We start from the raw sequence: 17493 nt of genomic DNA on the forward strand, positions 1-17493 counted from the left end.
GGAAAAACGAAAGTGATACACTGTCAAAGCAGAGATATTTTGGTTAATGGTTATGATTTTTGAAGAGAAAGGCTGACAATGGAAATTCAATTAACGTAAAAAGTGCAAAAGCCGGTTTCTGAAACTATCAGGTTTTCAGTAAATACACTAAAATGTGTTTTGATTGAACGGCTAAAAAATCATAAGAACGAGGTTTTCTACTCCGAATAAGAACGACCACAACGAAGGGCAAAAATCTCACAGGATGAATTTGACAAATGGTTATTTGTCGAACAACTAATGAATTTCATGTCTTATACCTTCTACGACCTTCTGTAAAATCACAGTTGCGAAAATATAATTTTAATGGAAGCACTTCAACTTCACTTGAAATATCGGTTCCGTAAGATTTCGATGAAGGTTGATAACAATGGGCGAATACTTATTGGAAAATATGAATTTCGGTGAAAGAAATTTGCCTATTTACGAGCTATAGATCATTACAGAAGGCAAAACCGCCGTAGAATTTACATGAATGAGACATACTTGCATTTGTCGCACACAAAACAGTATGCGTGAAACGATAAGAAGAATACAGGTTTACTCACACCAATTTCCAAAGGACAACGCCGAATAATCTAGTATGCTGGTGCATGAAAAGAAAAAAATGTTTTATTTTAAACGCGTTTGTCATGTTCAAATCTGGAACGAAATCTGGAGATTATCACAACGACATAAAGTATCAAAACTGAGAGGAATGGCTAAAGTCACAGCTAATTCCTAACTCTTCATGTAATTCACTTAGTAAGATAGACAATACACCATATCACAATGTCTACTTAGATCCATTCCCTATATCTACATCTCGTAAATACTTCTTTCATCAACGACGCGATGAAACTCGCCGGAAAGAAGTTTACAATGATAACAACGGAAGAGTAAAAGGCAAGGCGTAATAAAGTACGAAGATGTGAACAAGCATATTTGCAAATGGAACTTCAGACGTTCTTACTAAAAATATTAAGATAAACTTGGCCTAGGACAGTGACAGTAATAGCGATTCCTTAGAAGAAAGTGACGACGACATGGAAGAAGAGGAAAATGAGATAGATTGTACGGGCGGCATTGAACCCTTACAAAAACTTCAAGCTACAGGTAGGCCTATCATAACATATGTTACGTTAAAAGGTTATTATCCATTGTTTTTACTTATGTTCGAGGTTAGAATCGGCATGGGTTAGAAACTACCAAAAAGGCTATCTCTCTTCCTACTGTCACCCTCACAGGGGATAATGTTCTTCCTGCCTTCCGCTTCTTATAGCTCATGTTATACCTCTCGCGCTATAGAATCTACATAATGTAAACAACTGAAAGATAATACCAAATGAGTGTCTAATGGAGCGAGGTTGCCTTGTAGTAGCCGATTTCTGCATCAAGGAAAATGTAGAAAGGAAACGGCTAAATGATCCTGTTCTAAGCAAGTGGTGAAAACTAGATGGGGCAAGTGCTGAAAGATTCGGAAGAAAATTTCCATATCACAAGTACAGAAAATGAAGTAAGAAGAGATGCACGTGAAAGAGGAATGGGCCAATGTATCAGTAACACTCAGGGAAACAGTACGAAAAGTTATGGGATAAATAAAACAAAAAGGCTTCATTAATAAGGAAATATTGTGACGAAATAAGGAATTTCAAGTAACTGTGAAAGAGAAAAGGGAACGATACAAAAATGGCATAACTTTGCCAACCAACAAAACTTGAAGGATTGTATGCAAGTTAAGAAAAATGACAAGATAACAGTTAGTGTAAAAAAAAAGAAGCTAATGTTTTCACGGATTTAAAACAATCTGGAAATAAAAGAAGGGAAACAATGATTTAGAAGCTTTCGAAGGCAAGATAGAGGCAATTGAAATTTATTTCAATATGAGTTGCATAAGTAATGAAATAAATGAGGTTGTAACAAGTGAAGAGTAGATAAAAAGCAGTGGAACGAGTATTTCCTTAAACTTTTGATTGAAGAAACCCCGATAGAAACTTGAATAAGTCTACTCACGAATCAGGGACTACTTTAGTCTGTGACAATGATACAACCAGAAAATGCCATGAAAACATGAAAAGTGGTAAAGCCCCAGGATCGTATAATATCGCTATCGAAGCATGGAAAATTTTAGGTGAAGAAGAGGTGCAGTGATTTGCTCGACCTTGTCATAGGATATTGGAAACAGAAAATATGCCAAATGAATGGAAAAGCAAATGAGTTGTGCTAGTTTTTAAAAATAAATTAGACGTGCAAGAAAGTAGCAACTACAGGGGTATAAAGTAATGAACCATGCAATGAAGCTATGGGAGTGAATGATAGATTAAATATTGAGAGAAAAAATGGAAATAACATAGAACCAATTTTGTTTCATGCCCGAACGGCCGATTACGGATGGAATACTTGCACTTAGGATGCTAATGAAAAAGTGCAGAAAATATCAGAAATACCTTTATATGATTTTTATCAACCTAGAGAAAGCGTATGATAGAGTGCCCCGACAACTTGTTTGGTGAATAGTAAGGAGAAGTATGTTCCAAACACTTGCATCTGTATAATTCAAGATGTGTATGGTGGACAGGTGTGAAAGGCGCGTGTGGAATAACAAAAGAGTTTAGAGTCAAAGTGGGACTTCATGATGATCTAGTCTTAACACATACCTTCTTGCAACTGTGATGAAAGAGCTTACAAAGGATAAATAAGAGTTAGCACCCTGAAACATCCTACTTGCGGACGACATCGTGCTGTTGAGTGATCAAGACAATACTACAAGAATTAGATACTAAGAGAAGATCATTAGAGAGCAAAGGGCTTAGAATTACTAAACGTAAGACTGAATATTTGGATTGTCCTTTCAGGAAAAATGTAATCGACAATAAAAGAATACTACTTGATGAAGAAGAGGTGGCAATGATTAGGAAATTCAGGTATTTGTTATCAATATTGCAAGAAAATGCAAGAATAGAAGATGTAAAAACTAGAATTAAGAAGGTTGGACAAAATTAAAAGAAGCGGCAAGAGTATTGTGTGACCGTATGGTACCCCTATACCTTAAAGAAAAAGAGAACAATAACATTAGTGAAATCTGACATTTCGTACGGAGCGGAATGCTCTACGACGGAAAAGGGAGAGAAACACAAGTTAAATGTTGAGGAGATGAATATGTTGAGGGTATGTGTGGAGAATAAAGAACGAACAGATCCGCCGAACAATAAAGCTAAGACCAATTGTAGAAAAGCTATTGAGATGGGTTGAGTATATAAGAAGAGGAGCTTTTGAGTGCGTAGGACATGAAGTGGATGCTATATTACAAAATTAAAAGCGAGCGCGAAGTTGGTGAAAGAAGAAGTGAGGAGATTGTGTGAAGAATGATAGGGTATCGTGTGGTGTCACACAACAGATAGAAGACAACATCTAAAAAGGCGACTAAAACTAATTGGGAAAAAGACTTGAACATGAAGATTTTACTGTATTTCTTACAATTCAATTTTCATACTTACTGTAAAATATGCTTGTTAATCCATAAATAAATCAGAGAAAACTCTTCGATTACCTTATGATTTATTAGATTAAGTTAATGCAAAATTTAGATAGACTGCAGAAAAAATGTATTTTCTTCGTTTCTCGCAGCAATATAAGAAACGAATTGACGTTTGAAGAAGCATGCGTTGCGATGTTGCCACATCATGAGTATTCCGCTGAGGTGTCCTGCTGTTCATCCACCTCGGTGGAAGAAAATAGATTTGATCATCCAAGTAGAGCATAAGTATTTTATTAATCTTATTCCTTCACTCATAATGTTATCCCTACCCCTTGTAACTACCACTACGAGGTTCATAATTTTTCACCTTTCTGAACACCTAATTATACCGTGAAGTACAGCTCTTCTCAATACAAATTTCCACGTAAGTTGGAATAGTTAATTAGTTTACAAATATGCTTCATGTAAAATTAGATTACTAGAAGACAAATACAATTCACCGTAGTAAAGTTGATATTACCTCATGAATTCCACTAATTTACCTTACATTGCAAAACCTACTGTATTCTATTGTAGTCTATTTCATCATAACGTTACCCTATTATAAAGAAATGATATAATAATTCATTGGGACTGTTCACTTTTCCAAGGGCAATATGGATGTGTTTTCTTAAAAGTTTGCTGTTAAATATGTAGTAGCTTTGACAATAAATGTAACAACGAGAGACACGATAAAACACATTCAAATAAAGTTACTTAAATGTTTTCTTATTCATTCTCTTGTTTCAGAATATGATGATAAAAATATTATATCTTCTATCAGCCAACAGTTTTATGAAAGGACAATTAATAACAGAATTACCAGAAGACCTTGCCGCTATTGATTCTAATGAAGCTCTATTTACAATACTTGATCAAGGGTTCTACAGCAACGTTTGCACAATGTTTGTTGAAGATATTATCACATTGCAAGGAACTATTTTTAAAACTAATTCAGGAATTGAGTTACCGTCAGTGTATGTATCGTCCAAAAGAGTAAATTTATCTTCTGAATATTTGGAACACCTTCTACTAAAAGGCATGGATAAGGGATGTGATAGATTTGTATTTTCAATATTGGATATTTGTGACATGTTATCTCATTTTCATAATGCATACAAAGCGTCAGTTCAGAGAAAATTAAAGAAACTATTATTTGTATCGTTCAACTTACACTATACAATAGATAACATAATTAATTGTTCTTTAACTAAATTTTATCCACACATATATATTTTAACATCGAATAACACACCTATCCGAATGACATCCAATAATCAACATTTCGTTTGGTCTCTGTCCATTCGAAATTATAGGAAAGCTGAATTAATTACAAGGTGGGAAAATCACATATTTGATAGAAATATAGGGATAGTTGTAGATAAACGACTAACAGATTTAAAAGGGAGAATTATTTCCTCCGTTATGATACATGCTGCACCACGGACTGTTGTAAGAAACTCATCCTACGATGGTATAGATTACAGATTGCTCTCAGAATTTTGTGACCGGTACAATGCCTCCTTAGTAGTAAAAGTTTTTCCAAATTACTTTAAGACGGATGAAAATAATGAAACGTATGTTGATTTACTTCGGAATGGAAAGTATGATATAGGTATTCCAGAAGGAACTTTGCATTATATTAATCGACAATATTTTGACTTTTCTGACATAATCCTTCGGGTATCATCATAACTTCTAGTTCCACCTCCAAATGTCAAATGGAAACTTTGGTCAATTTTTTCTCCACTATCTAATGAAGTTTGGGTGACTGTTTTTGCTTTTATTATTTGCTGCTCGATTGTCTTTTGCCTTTTCTCAATCTCCAATATACATTGAGAAAATTCGCATTTAAAAAATCCATATTCTGATTATGCTTATTCATTGTTACAATGTATCAGCATAATTGTCGGTTCGGGCATTAGAGACGTACAGTATTTTACAATTCGATATCTGATTCTAACAGCTTTTATTGTCTCAACTGTGTTCGATACAGCTTACAACTGCAATCTCGTATCGTATCTCACAATTCCTAAGTACGAAAAACGAATAGATACAATTCAAGAATTTCTTGATTCTGGAATTCCTTGGGTGACATATTACTTATTTCATAAGAATATATTCTTACGTTCAGCTAACTCTCTTCTGCAATCTGTAGGTGAGCGCTGCATAGTCATGAAAGATTTAGAGAAAATTAATTTACTTGTAAAACAAGGGAAGGTTGCCATCCATGGTGATTGTTATCCTTCGGGATTTATGATTTATGAACATATTCTGAGACCTGGCAATCTGAAATATCTTCGAATGATGAAAGAGCCTTTAGAAACTGTCTATGGTTCAATCCACTTCTCTAAAAATTTTCCTTTTACGGAATCATTTAATCAGGTTCTAAGGCATATTCGGGAATCAGGAATAATTGTGCATTGGGAAAAAGAAATCATTAAGGAAATTACAAGTTTTAGCTTTTTTAAAGAAATTAAGGAAGTATCACTAAGACCTCTCACATTCAATGATATTGCTGGTTCTTTTATATTACTAGTTGTAGGTTTGGGTATTTCTACTTTAGCTTTCATCATAGAAAATGGAAGAAATTTCATACAGTTACGGAGCAAAATTATGATTGAGCGTAAATTCTTACGAAGAATATTTCGGAAAATCAATAGACTCTAATTTTATGACACTAAAATATATGTCGTAGTTTGTCAATAATATTTGATGGTTGTATTAATCTCTAACAAATGGAGATCATTTGTTCACGTATAGACCATACCCCAATTTTTAGACCACATTTAGGTGATTGAAATCATACTCTTTACAATAAATTCCCATGCGTACTTTTCGAGGAAATAGGAAAACTTATTATTATAGCGTTAAAATGTGTGCCTATCGTTGTACACCTGATGCAATTTATATTTTTCCTCCTGAAATCAATTATTTACATGTGCAAGTGATATATAGTAAAATATACATTGCTAAGTAACAAATTATATTTGGTTTGAGGTATTATTAGAGTGACATGCATACTGCTGAAAGTGAGTGTCATGTCACTTTCCTTACAGTGGCATACAAATCCTTACACTTTCACATTAATCATAACACTGGCACGCTAATACTGTCAGTAGGAGACATACTCCAAACAGTGACACACTAATCGTAAGTTACACTCATACCTCTAAAAGTGATATACTAATCCTACCAATGACACACTAATACTAACAATGGCATACATACTCCTATCAGTGACACACTAATCCTAACAGTAGCACAGATACTCTTAAGAATGACATATTAATCATATTAGTGATACGCTATTCCTAATGGTGATACATGATTATTTTGTAACTTATACTTTTATCATTAACATACTCCAACTCGTGAGCTGTCCTACTTCAAGGAACTACTTCATCAGTGTATCATCTGTTTTGCAGCGCATTGTGTTGTTTGTTCGAAAAGAATTGCTGGAAACTGTTTCGGGATCACAACAGGGGAGAGATCTTTACAGATTCCTAGGTAGAACTCGGACAGGGTATGGGGGTGAAATCATATTTCGTGGCGTACACTTTTCATCTTACAGTCCCACATACATACCAACTATAAACTGAAAATTTGAGGAAGGACTGAATGCGATGGCAGGGTAGATGAGTCTTCTTCATGGTTACGGACTTGGCCTGGCCTTTTACCAACTCGCCGTACAGTATTCATGCGCTCATTGAATGTATAACAGCATTCTCAGTTACAACGCTTATAGCAGTGGTGGCCAATTTTAAACGGATCAGAAGAAGAATCAAACTTGGGGGCCAGTTTAAAGATTCCTTCCTCATTTTGAGATCAAGGTTCACTGAATGTGTATAAATTATATGGTTTCTAAATCTTTCCTTCCCTTACAGAATGGGATATGGATTTTAGTTTAGCGTCTCTTTCTGCAGCAAGGCTATATGAGACTTGAATCTACAGCGTAAAATTGAACCACATGAGCTCCCACTGAAAATCAAAGCCGGGTCTCCTGCGCCAAAGACGCGTATGCAATCCACATGCCGACGAAGATGTTCCTTGCAAATGGGCTTAGTAATCAAACAGTTACAAATATATTTTCACAGTTAAAAATCAAATCTTGATTCAGGTATGTTACGAATCTGTAACACTGCTACACATTTCTTGTTACCGCTAGAGTTTAAATAAGAGAGGAACAAATCATACATTATTAAGTTTAGTTTGCATGCCAGATCCGGTCTGCGGAAGTTAGGAAAGTTTACCATTTCAACAGAGATAAGAGGAAACAATTTTTCACTACATATACAACAGACTTCACATAGCTCCACTGTAGTAATCCACTAAGTTCAAATCATGAGAACGAGGTGACCATTTCACAGCATCTCGCCGGCCAATCCACCCATTGTGAAGCTACTGATCGTAATGCGATGTGGTGCCATCGCGGTACACAAATTTAAGGGATGATCCATCTTCTGACGGCAGTGATGAAAAGATGCCATCTTCTAACATGCGCCTATAACCCATCACCTTTAGGGTTCCGATAATGAAGAACTAACCTACAATGCGAGTTCCCACATGCCACAACACACCATCACCTTACCGAGAACATCTGCTAATAAGTCATACCAATGTGGATGATTATCCAACCAGCACCGCACGTTCTGCTTGTTAACCGTGCCCGACACGTAAAAGTTTGCATCACCAGTGAGCAATAGGTCAGAACTAAATGTGGAATTTTGTGGCCCTTCTCTATGTCCCATTGAGCAAATTTCAGACGACGATCTGTATCATCTTTTGTAAGATTTTGGTAAAGTTGCAGCTTATAAGAGTACAACTTACTCACTTAACATAGTGCCAGTGATTATGACTAACATATTTTTACCGGCTAAACTATGCGTGCTCTTCTGGTTACTTTTACTAAACGATGCCAACATTACTACAGATGTTGCCTCGTTTGTTGCCGCTATGATCTACAAGTCGTAGGCGATCTGCCACAGATGCAGTTTCATGGAATTTCTTCAGCATTTACAACACACTACCATTGATGATCGGAGTCCTTTCAGGGTGACGGCAGTTAAAATTGTCTGCAGTCACCCTGGTGTTCGCTCTTCACAAATTAAGACAATCTAAATGCGCTCTTAATGTACTAAGATTACATTTTGCTATTAAGTCACGCAGAACGATACAAACAAGGAAATAGTTGTAATTTCGTAATGGTTAGCGCTAGAGTAAATATAACAGCGCCATTTATTTTTTTACTAAAAGTTGCTATTGAAGCTACATAGTACATGCTATGGTTTATATTTATGAAAATTACATAATATTCAGGACAGATGACCTCATTGTGATGTATTGCATATACATTAACACAATTTATTTGGTGTTCCAAGTGCAGAATGTATTGAGTATTGATTGACGATAATTGTAATATATGAATATAGACTATGTATAACGCAAATCGTATCAGTCAGTTTCAATATTATTATAGAATATTTCGTTTATCTCAATGTAAATAATATCATATCGGAATCTCTACATTTCGTTAAAATAAAAAAAATATTTTTAAAAAATTCTTATGCATTTATAACTATTTTTGTTGTTACTTACGAAGGCTTACATGTGCTGAATTGAAGATTATTAGTGAAATTCATTGTTAACTTTTCACTATCACTAACTCCCAATGAGTTCCTCTTCTCCAAGAAATTGGTGTTCTTTTCGCGTTTTCGTTCATCTTGCCCCTTTACAACCGAGACATCAATCCTGTTCCTCAATTGTATACTGACTGTTTTCAATGTGTGCTTAATGAAACAGCCGTACCTCCGTATCTTCTCTAAAATTGGATGTCCGACTTTGTGGTCAATATGCAACTGACCGAATACAATGTTGTGATAGTTGAGTTTGTAGTACTGCATTGTAAGACTTTTGTGTAGAATTAAGTCGGCGGTATGTCGGCCAAAGGACAGGACGGTCTAGCCAAGGTTCAGTGCTGTGAGCAATGAAACAAAGCCTCTTACCACATATTCACTCAAGCACATGCAAGACAAAGGCCTCTCTAACGTTGTGACTGAGCTCTAGACACATAGTCAATGCACTCAGGCCTCTTTCTTTCTCTCTGCATCTTACTCTGCCTCACTCGGCCTTGGTGTGTCCGGCTTTCCTCTTGTCAATATGTGGCGATTCTTACCCAAGTGCAGTGCACTCGTAGATATTCCAAACATGTTCATATTGATGACATTTTCTTTTGTACGTCTTGTTCTCGCGTTCTATTGTTGTTGAGATTCAGATACAACTGTGAAATAATACATTATCGTTAATTTAAAAATGTCTTCGTAGAACACAATGTGAAAGTAATAGTTGTAAATAACATACGTTCAAAATATTTGTATTAAAATAACTGTAACATGTGTGTTATTCTTATTTGCTATTGATTTTAGATTCTACAATCTTCAGGTCGTAGCAATTATGTCTCTTAAATAAATACATTATTTAGGATATTTTGAGTAGGTATTGTCCTCATATAGTATAAAAACGTACTTGAATTACGAATATATTCACAGCGAAAAATACAGTGTATTTCTTTACGTGTTATCTACATTTGAGGTTGTGGCTGTAATACTGTATATTTATTTCATACATATTAGACGTCCTAATAAATATCGACCAATAAGAAATTAAAATATCTCAGCAACTAATAGCGATACGATTTTATTTCTCATGAATATAATCTTATCAAGTTCTGAAAGTTCACAACATTGCAGGAATACATGCTCTTTGCATTTGTTTAGAAATGAGCGGAATTTTGTCGTTTACTATGCTTCAGAAAATTAAATTATATTTTAGTTTTGTTGAACTCAAGTACTCTGTAACCCTAAATGAGAAAAAATGACACCACACCAACATTCAATTGTTCAGTAATATAAATGAATGCTGGGGAACACTTTCTGTGATAAGAAAAGAAGGCAGAGGCAAAATACCAGTGACCAAGAGACAAGTTGAAGTAATTTGGGACGCTCTTCTACATAGCGCATGGAATTCCTTTCGAGTGCAAACATACTTCAAATCCTTCTTTCAACTGAGCATGACATCAAATGGAAAACGTTATATAGCTTAGAATTTAAAAATATAGCTTGTTCATTGTAATGACATATTCCTACTTGCTGTTGAAATGTTATCGCTCGTTCATGAGATTAGTATTTTTTTAAAAAAAAATGTGTAACACTTTGTAACAAACCCACCTTCAGATAAAATGATTAAGAGTAAGTGCAGAAAATGTAGTAATGATAAACTCGAAGGACGATGGAACAGAAACTTCACAGTTCTAACTTAATTGTGTAGTGTAATTTGACCCATTATTGTATATTTTCTGCTCATTTTTGAAGAAGACTCAGTAACATCAGCAACATACCATAAAGTATTGGATCATTATGCTGTATGCTATATACCAAATGAGCAAACGTTTCGAAAAGATGAGTCTATGCATTACGCTGCTGGTATTATAAATTTTCTATGATAACAACATTTGACTTGAAGGGAAATCCGTTTTCAGTGACCTATGAGGACGACTTTCTTCTATAGCTTTTATTGAAGACTCTTGAGTATTATACATGAGTATCCAGGTTAAGCGATCCTCAGAAAAGACTTGCCTCTGGGTGTCCACTTTTGATAGCCCACATATTACAGATCACCCAGAAGAAAGTGGAGAACAATGTTGTCCTTTTCAGAACAACAGAAAAAGAATACACGTTGAAGCGAGTACAAGTACTGTAAATTTGATTTTGTTACGTAAGTTGATTAGGTTCTCTTTTCGAGAACCGAAACCATAAGATGTATCCCTGTTCATTATTAGTCGCAATAAATTTGTTTCTTATTGGTATATAATATCGGATAATGTTCTGTGTATTTTAATAGGTATATATAGGTATATAGAACTTTCTTCTTTCATTTCGTATAAGGAACAGCCTCCAAATGTTTGTCGGTGGAGTTCCCTACCACCCTGTACATATATATGTGTGTACAGGGTGGTAGGTAACTCCACCGACAAACATTTGGAGGCTGTTCCTTATACGAAATGAAAGAAAAAAAATCTAATAAATTTGGGTCGAAAAACGTTTCCTTTCAGAGTTATGAACTACCGAAAATTCGAAATATCACGTTTTAAAACATCCTGCTTAGAAACTATAGGGCATATCCCAAGCGGTTTAAGGAATTACAGAGGAACCGGTATACGCTTTATCTAAATATCCATGTTTCAAAATTCACCGGCACCAGCGAAACGAACGCACCATTAGTACTTAAAGGAGTATCCCTATACTTCAACTTCCTTTTCACAGTTCCTTTCACCGATAACGGAAGATAGTAAAACATGGATATTTAGATAGAGAACATTCTAGTTCCTGTGTAATTCCTTAAACCGCTTGCGATAGGTCCTATAGTTTCTAAGTTATGGAGTTTTGAATAATGATTTTCTGAATTTTCAATGGATCATAACTCTGAAAGGAGGCATTTTTCGACCCATGTATATTAGAACTTTTTTCTTTCATTTCGTATAAGAAATCGCCTCCGAAAGTTTGTCAGTGGAGTTGCCTACCACCTTTATATATATATATAAAACAAGTATATCACACTTATTTCTACAACTGAGGAAATTAAATAACGTTACAAAACCCAGTATTTATGAACATTCTTTAAAAGTTTCCATAAAAAGTAAATAAACACTATAAAAATTAATTGACGAATAAAATAAAATATTCAATTACTCTTGGTAGCTGCAAATGTTTAGAATGTAAAGGCTTTTCCGTTCTATTTTTAACACTTCCCATCTTCAAACTACTACAACGAACAAAACGCTTTCCAAATGAGAAAATAACGAAAGAATATAGAAAAAGAAATTTGTTTTATATTTTGAGATCTAATAACGTGTCTACAAACCATGGCTATCGACCTCAAAAGCGAACAAAAATTATGTTACTACCTCGGGAAAAAAAATTCTGGAAGAAAGCGTGGCTTTTTGAAAAGCACTTTGCACTAATAACTCCGTGGACACTGATAGAACTTAATTGTAAGTAGATCATAAATGTTTTACTTACATAGGAGCAATAATTGAAACAAACAAGGGGGTGTTTTAAACCCCTTCAACAACTTAGTATGAGAAAAATACATATTCATTATATTAAGGTAGACAGATCCTTATCGATTCAAACGAAACAACTAAACATGTGAAACACACCAGTTTAATTTGACGTTGGAGCAAGTTTTTTTTTTTTTTTTCCCTGAGAGCTGTTCTGTTAAACAGTCAAAGTTAATTAGTATGGTACGAGATTAATATTACAGCATTTTGCGTGCAGTGCATCAGTGAGTTATGCGAGAAAGTTGGAGGAAAAATATGCGCCAGATTCCTGTCTCCAAAACGGGCACACACATTCAATTATTTTCAGATTCGGGGTTGGGTAGGCAATGGGCAGTTTTCAACTTAATCCGGATGTTCCTAAAACCACGCCAGAATGACATTTCCAGCTATGTAGATGAGTGTATTACCATCCTGCAGTATGACGTCGTACTGTAATATATGGGCTATCAAAAGTGAACACTCAGAGGTAAGTCTTTTTTGAGGGTCGCTTGACCTGGATACTAGTGTCTAATACTCGAGAGTTTTCGATAAAAGCTATAGAAGAAAGTCGTCGTTGCTCAGTAATAATAACTGAACATAGAATGTCCATGGTCCTTTAAAATTGTGACATAACCGCAGGTAGTCACGTGACCCATAAGTGTCAATACAGGTGCACTGGAATTCAGGATATTGTAATCCACAAAAACACAGTATATCGCTTCCGCCATGTTTCCTGTTTGATGGAGACACTGCAGGTCATATGCTTCTGTCGGCAAACAAGGCCATTGGTTTGTAATAAGGTCAATAACAACTCATCCGACATTATCACTTTTTGGGGGGGGAGGGTTATTACTTGTCCATAATACATGTTCGGGACATCATTGATGTCGTGTTAAAGCGTGATCACCTCTTGTTAGTGGTTTCAGTATAGCAATTCAATTTCGTGTGATCATATCATATAGCTGAAGGTGTTCTGTAATTGTCGAGACAGTCTGTGAGAGTTGCTGCTTGAGTTCCTTCGCCATTTGCATTCCAGTCTCTCGACAGTTCTGAATGACAAACCAGTTCCTTACTCGGCAGGACCTGTCACGGAAAGTATTCTTACGATCCTTATTTATCTTTGCTGATGTGGTTTTGTTGTGAGTTTAGTAAATCGTCATTACCTCGGACACCTTTCCTCGCGACAAATACAACACACTTGCCACTTTCGTCACACTCGCGTCTCATCGAAGAGTTCCAACCATCTTCCATCTGGAAATCAGAGAGGTCATTAATTTTACACTATTAACGTCGGCACAGTTCACTGTGTACTACTGTTTTAATGCTTCTTGCGTAGTATTTAGTTTGCCCTATCTCACCATCACCAATAACCCTGAGTTGTGATTGTCCTTGATTGTTGGTTACCTGACGTGTTTCAAATTCTATGTGTTTCTATTATTTTGATTACGATCTTTATATACAAAACCTTTAAACCGTGTTAACTTGGGAGATCTTCCCGATTAAATTCTGTATAACGAGCAAACGGTCTCAAGTGTAAACAACTGTTTTGGCTGGGGTCCGGATATGTGTTACGAGAGACCAAAGTAGGAGACACGTATTTTGGCGTTTGGGACCATACGCAGAAATTTCCGAAGTACGGGGCACCAAAGTGCCCCTACATGCTATAACTAGAAAGCGAATGACGTTACTTGTACACAACCGATTTGTCTGGGGTCCGAATATGGCCATTATAAGCCCAAGTCGAAGAGATGTATTTTTTTTCGACCAAACCTGACAGGCCGGCAAACTTTACTTTTACCACACTGCCCGGTTTCCTGACAACACACGCCCTATCGATTAAATATTAATGTTCACCCTCTTGCACAAAAGTGTTCCGCCAAGTTTCCACACATCCTAGCCATAGAAATACAGGTGAAAATCGCAAACACCCTCGGCTCCGTTGACACCCTCGTGGTCAGCACATCCACCCTCGACGGCTCGTGCCAGATGAACATTTGTTCAGAATTACATGGGTACCACATATGCCAACTTCACGGCCTTATTGAAAATCTAGCAATATGGGATCAAGTATATTCGACATTCCTTTTTGTGGAACCTAATAACAAACACAAGTCACATAATTTTGCATACATTTTATTCCAAGCTACGCTAATATTCCGTACCACTAACGTCATTCGCTTTCTAGTTATAGCATGAAGGGCAAATTTGGGGCTCCGTATTTCGGAAATTTCTGCGTTTCGGCCCACACGCCAAAAAAAGTGTCCCCTACTTTGGTCACCCGTAAAAGATATCCGGACCCCAGCCAAACCAGCTGTGTACAAGTAACGTCATTCGCTTCCTCGATATAGCATGTAGGAACACTTTGGGGCCCCGTATTTCGGAAATTTCTGCTTATGGGCCCAAACACCAAAATACGTGTCTCCTACTTTGGTCTCCCGTAACACATATCCAGGCCCCAGCCAAATCGGTTGTTTACAAGTAACGTCATTCGCTTCCTAGCTATAGCAGGTAGGGGCAATTTGGGACCCCATATTTTGGAAATTTCTGCGTAAGGGCCCAAACACCAAAATACGTGTCTCCTACTTTGGTCTCCGGTAAAACATATCCGGACCCCAGCCAAATCGGTTGTGTACAAGTAACGTCATTCGCTTCCTAGATATAGAATGTGGGGGTACTTCGGGGTCCCTTATTTCGAAAATTTCTGCTTATGGGCCCAAACACCAAAATACGTGTCTCCTACTTTGGTCTCCCGTAAAAGATATCCGGACCCCATCAAAATCAGCTGTGTACAAGTAACGTCATGCGCTTCCTAGTTAAACCATGTGGGGGCATTTGGGGCTCCGTATTTCGGAAATTTCTGCGTATGGACCCACACACCAGAATACGTGTCTCCTATTTGGTCTCCCGTAACACATGTCCGGACCCCAGCCAAATCAGTTGTGTACAAGTAACGTCATTCGCTTCCTAGTTATAGCATGGAGGGAAATTTTGGGGCCCCGTATTTCGGAAATTTCTACGTTTGGGCCCAAACGCCAAAAAACGTGTCTCATATTTTGGTCTCCCGTAACACATATTCGGACCCCAGCCAAATCACTTGTGCACAAGTAACGTCATTCGCATCCTAGTTATAGCATGTGGGGGCACTTTGGGGCCCCGTATTTCGGAAATTTCTGTGTATGCGCCCGATCGCCAAAATACGTGTCTCCTATTTTTGTCTCCCGTAAAACTTGTCCGGACCCCGGCCAAATCACTGTAAAAGTAACATCATTCGCTTCCTAGTTATAGTATGGAGGGAAACTTTGGGGCCCTGTATTTCGGAAATTTATGCGTTTGGACCCAAATGTCAAAATACGTGTCTCCTACTTTGATCTCCCGTAATACATGTCCGGACCCCAGCCAAATCGCTTGTTTAAAATTAACGTTATTCGCTTCCTAGATATAGCATGGAGGGGCAATTTGGGGCCCCGTATTTCGGAAATTTCTGCGTATGGGCCCAAAAAACCAAAATACGTGTCTCCTACTTTGGTCTCCCGCAACACATGTCCGGAACCCAGCCAAATCGGTTGTGTACAAGCAACGTCATTCGCTTCCTAGTTATAGCATGGAGGGAAATTTTGGGGCCCCGTATTTCGGAAATTTCTGCGTTTGGGCCCAAAAGCCAAAATACGTGTGTCCTACTTTGGCCTCCCGTAGCACATGTCCGAACCCCAGCCAAATCGGTTGTGTACAAGTAACGTCATTCGCTTCCTAGTTATAGCAGGGAGGGAAACTTGGGGCCCCGTATTTCGGAAATTTTTGGCGTTTGGGCCCAAACACCAAAAATTGTCTCTCATACTTTGGTCTCCCGTAACACATATACGGACCCCAGCCAAATCACTTGTGTACAAGTAACGCCATTCGCATCCTAGTTATAGCATGTGGGGGCAATTTGGGGCCCCGTATTTTGGAAATTTCTGCTTATGGGCCCAAACACCAAAATACCTATCTCCTACTTTGGTCTGCCGTAACACATGTCCGGACCCCAGCCAAATCGGTTGTGTACAAGCAACGTCATTCGCTTCCTAGTTATAGCATGGAGGGAAATTTTGGGGCCCCGTATTTCGGAAATTTCTGCGTTTGGGCCCAAACACCAAAATACCTGTCTCCTACTTTGGTATCCCGTGACACATGTCCGGACCCCACCCAAATCAGTTGTGTACAAGTAACGTCATTCGCTTCCTAGATATAGATTGTGGGGGTACTTCGGGGTCCCTTATTTCGAAAATTTCTGCTTATGGGCCCAAACACCAAAATACGTGTCTCCTACTTTGGTCTCCCGTAAAAGATATCCGGACCCCATCCAAATCAGCTGTGTACGAGTAACGTCATGCGCTTCCTAGTTACAGCATGTGGGGGCATTTGGGGCTCCTTATTTCGGAAATTTCTGCGTATGGACCCACACACCAGAATACGTGTCTCCTACTTTGGTCTCCCATAACACATGTCCGGACCCCAGCCAAATCGGTTGTGTACAAGTAACGTCATTCGCTTCCTAGTTATAGCATGGAGGGAAATTTTGGGGCCCCGTATTTCGGAAATTTCTACGTTTGGGCCCAAACGCCAAAAAACGTGTCTCATATTTTGGTCTCCCGTAACACATATCCGGACCAAAGCCAAATCACTTGTGCACAAGTAACGTCATTCGCATCCTAGTTATAGCATGTGGGGGCACTTTGGGGCCCCGTATTTCGGAAATTTCTGTGCATGGGCCCGATCGCCAAAATACGTGTCTCCTATTTTTGTCTCCCGTAACACTTGTCCGGACCCCGGCCAAATCACTTCTGTAAAAGTAACATCATTCGCTTCCTAGTTATAGTATGGA

General features: G+C 37.5%; 1 protein-coding gene across 2 annotated transcripts in view; it reads left to right on the plus strand.

Moving 5' to 3' along the window:
* Positions 1 to 17493, plus strand: part of LOC145674432 (uncharacterized) — a 509074-nt gene that overhangs the window by 302995 nt on the left and 188586 nt on the right. For both annotated transcript variants that reach the window (XM_081744485.1, XM_081744486.1), the window contains one exon: positions 4286 to 4512. In XM_081744485.1, the coding sequence (XP_081600611.1) occupies positions 4286 to 4512 (227 nt within the window). The remainder of the gene's footprint in view (positions 1 to 4285; positions 4513 to 17493) is intronic.

Source organism: Thermobia domestica, chromosome 17, assembly GCF_964235325.1.
Source record: "Thermobia domestica chromosome 17, izTheDome1.hap1.1, whole genome shotgun sequence".
Lineage (NCBI taxonomy): Eukaryota > Metazoa > Arthropoda > Insecta > Zygentoma > Lepismatidae > Thermobia > Thermobia domestica.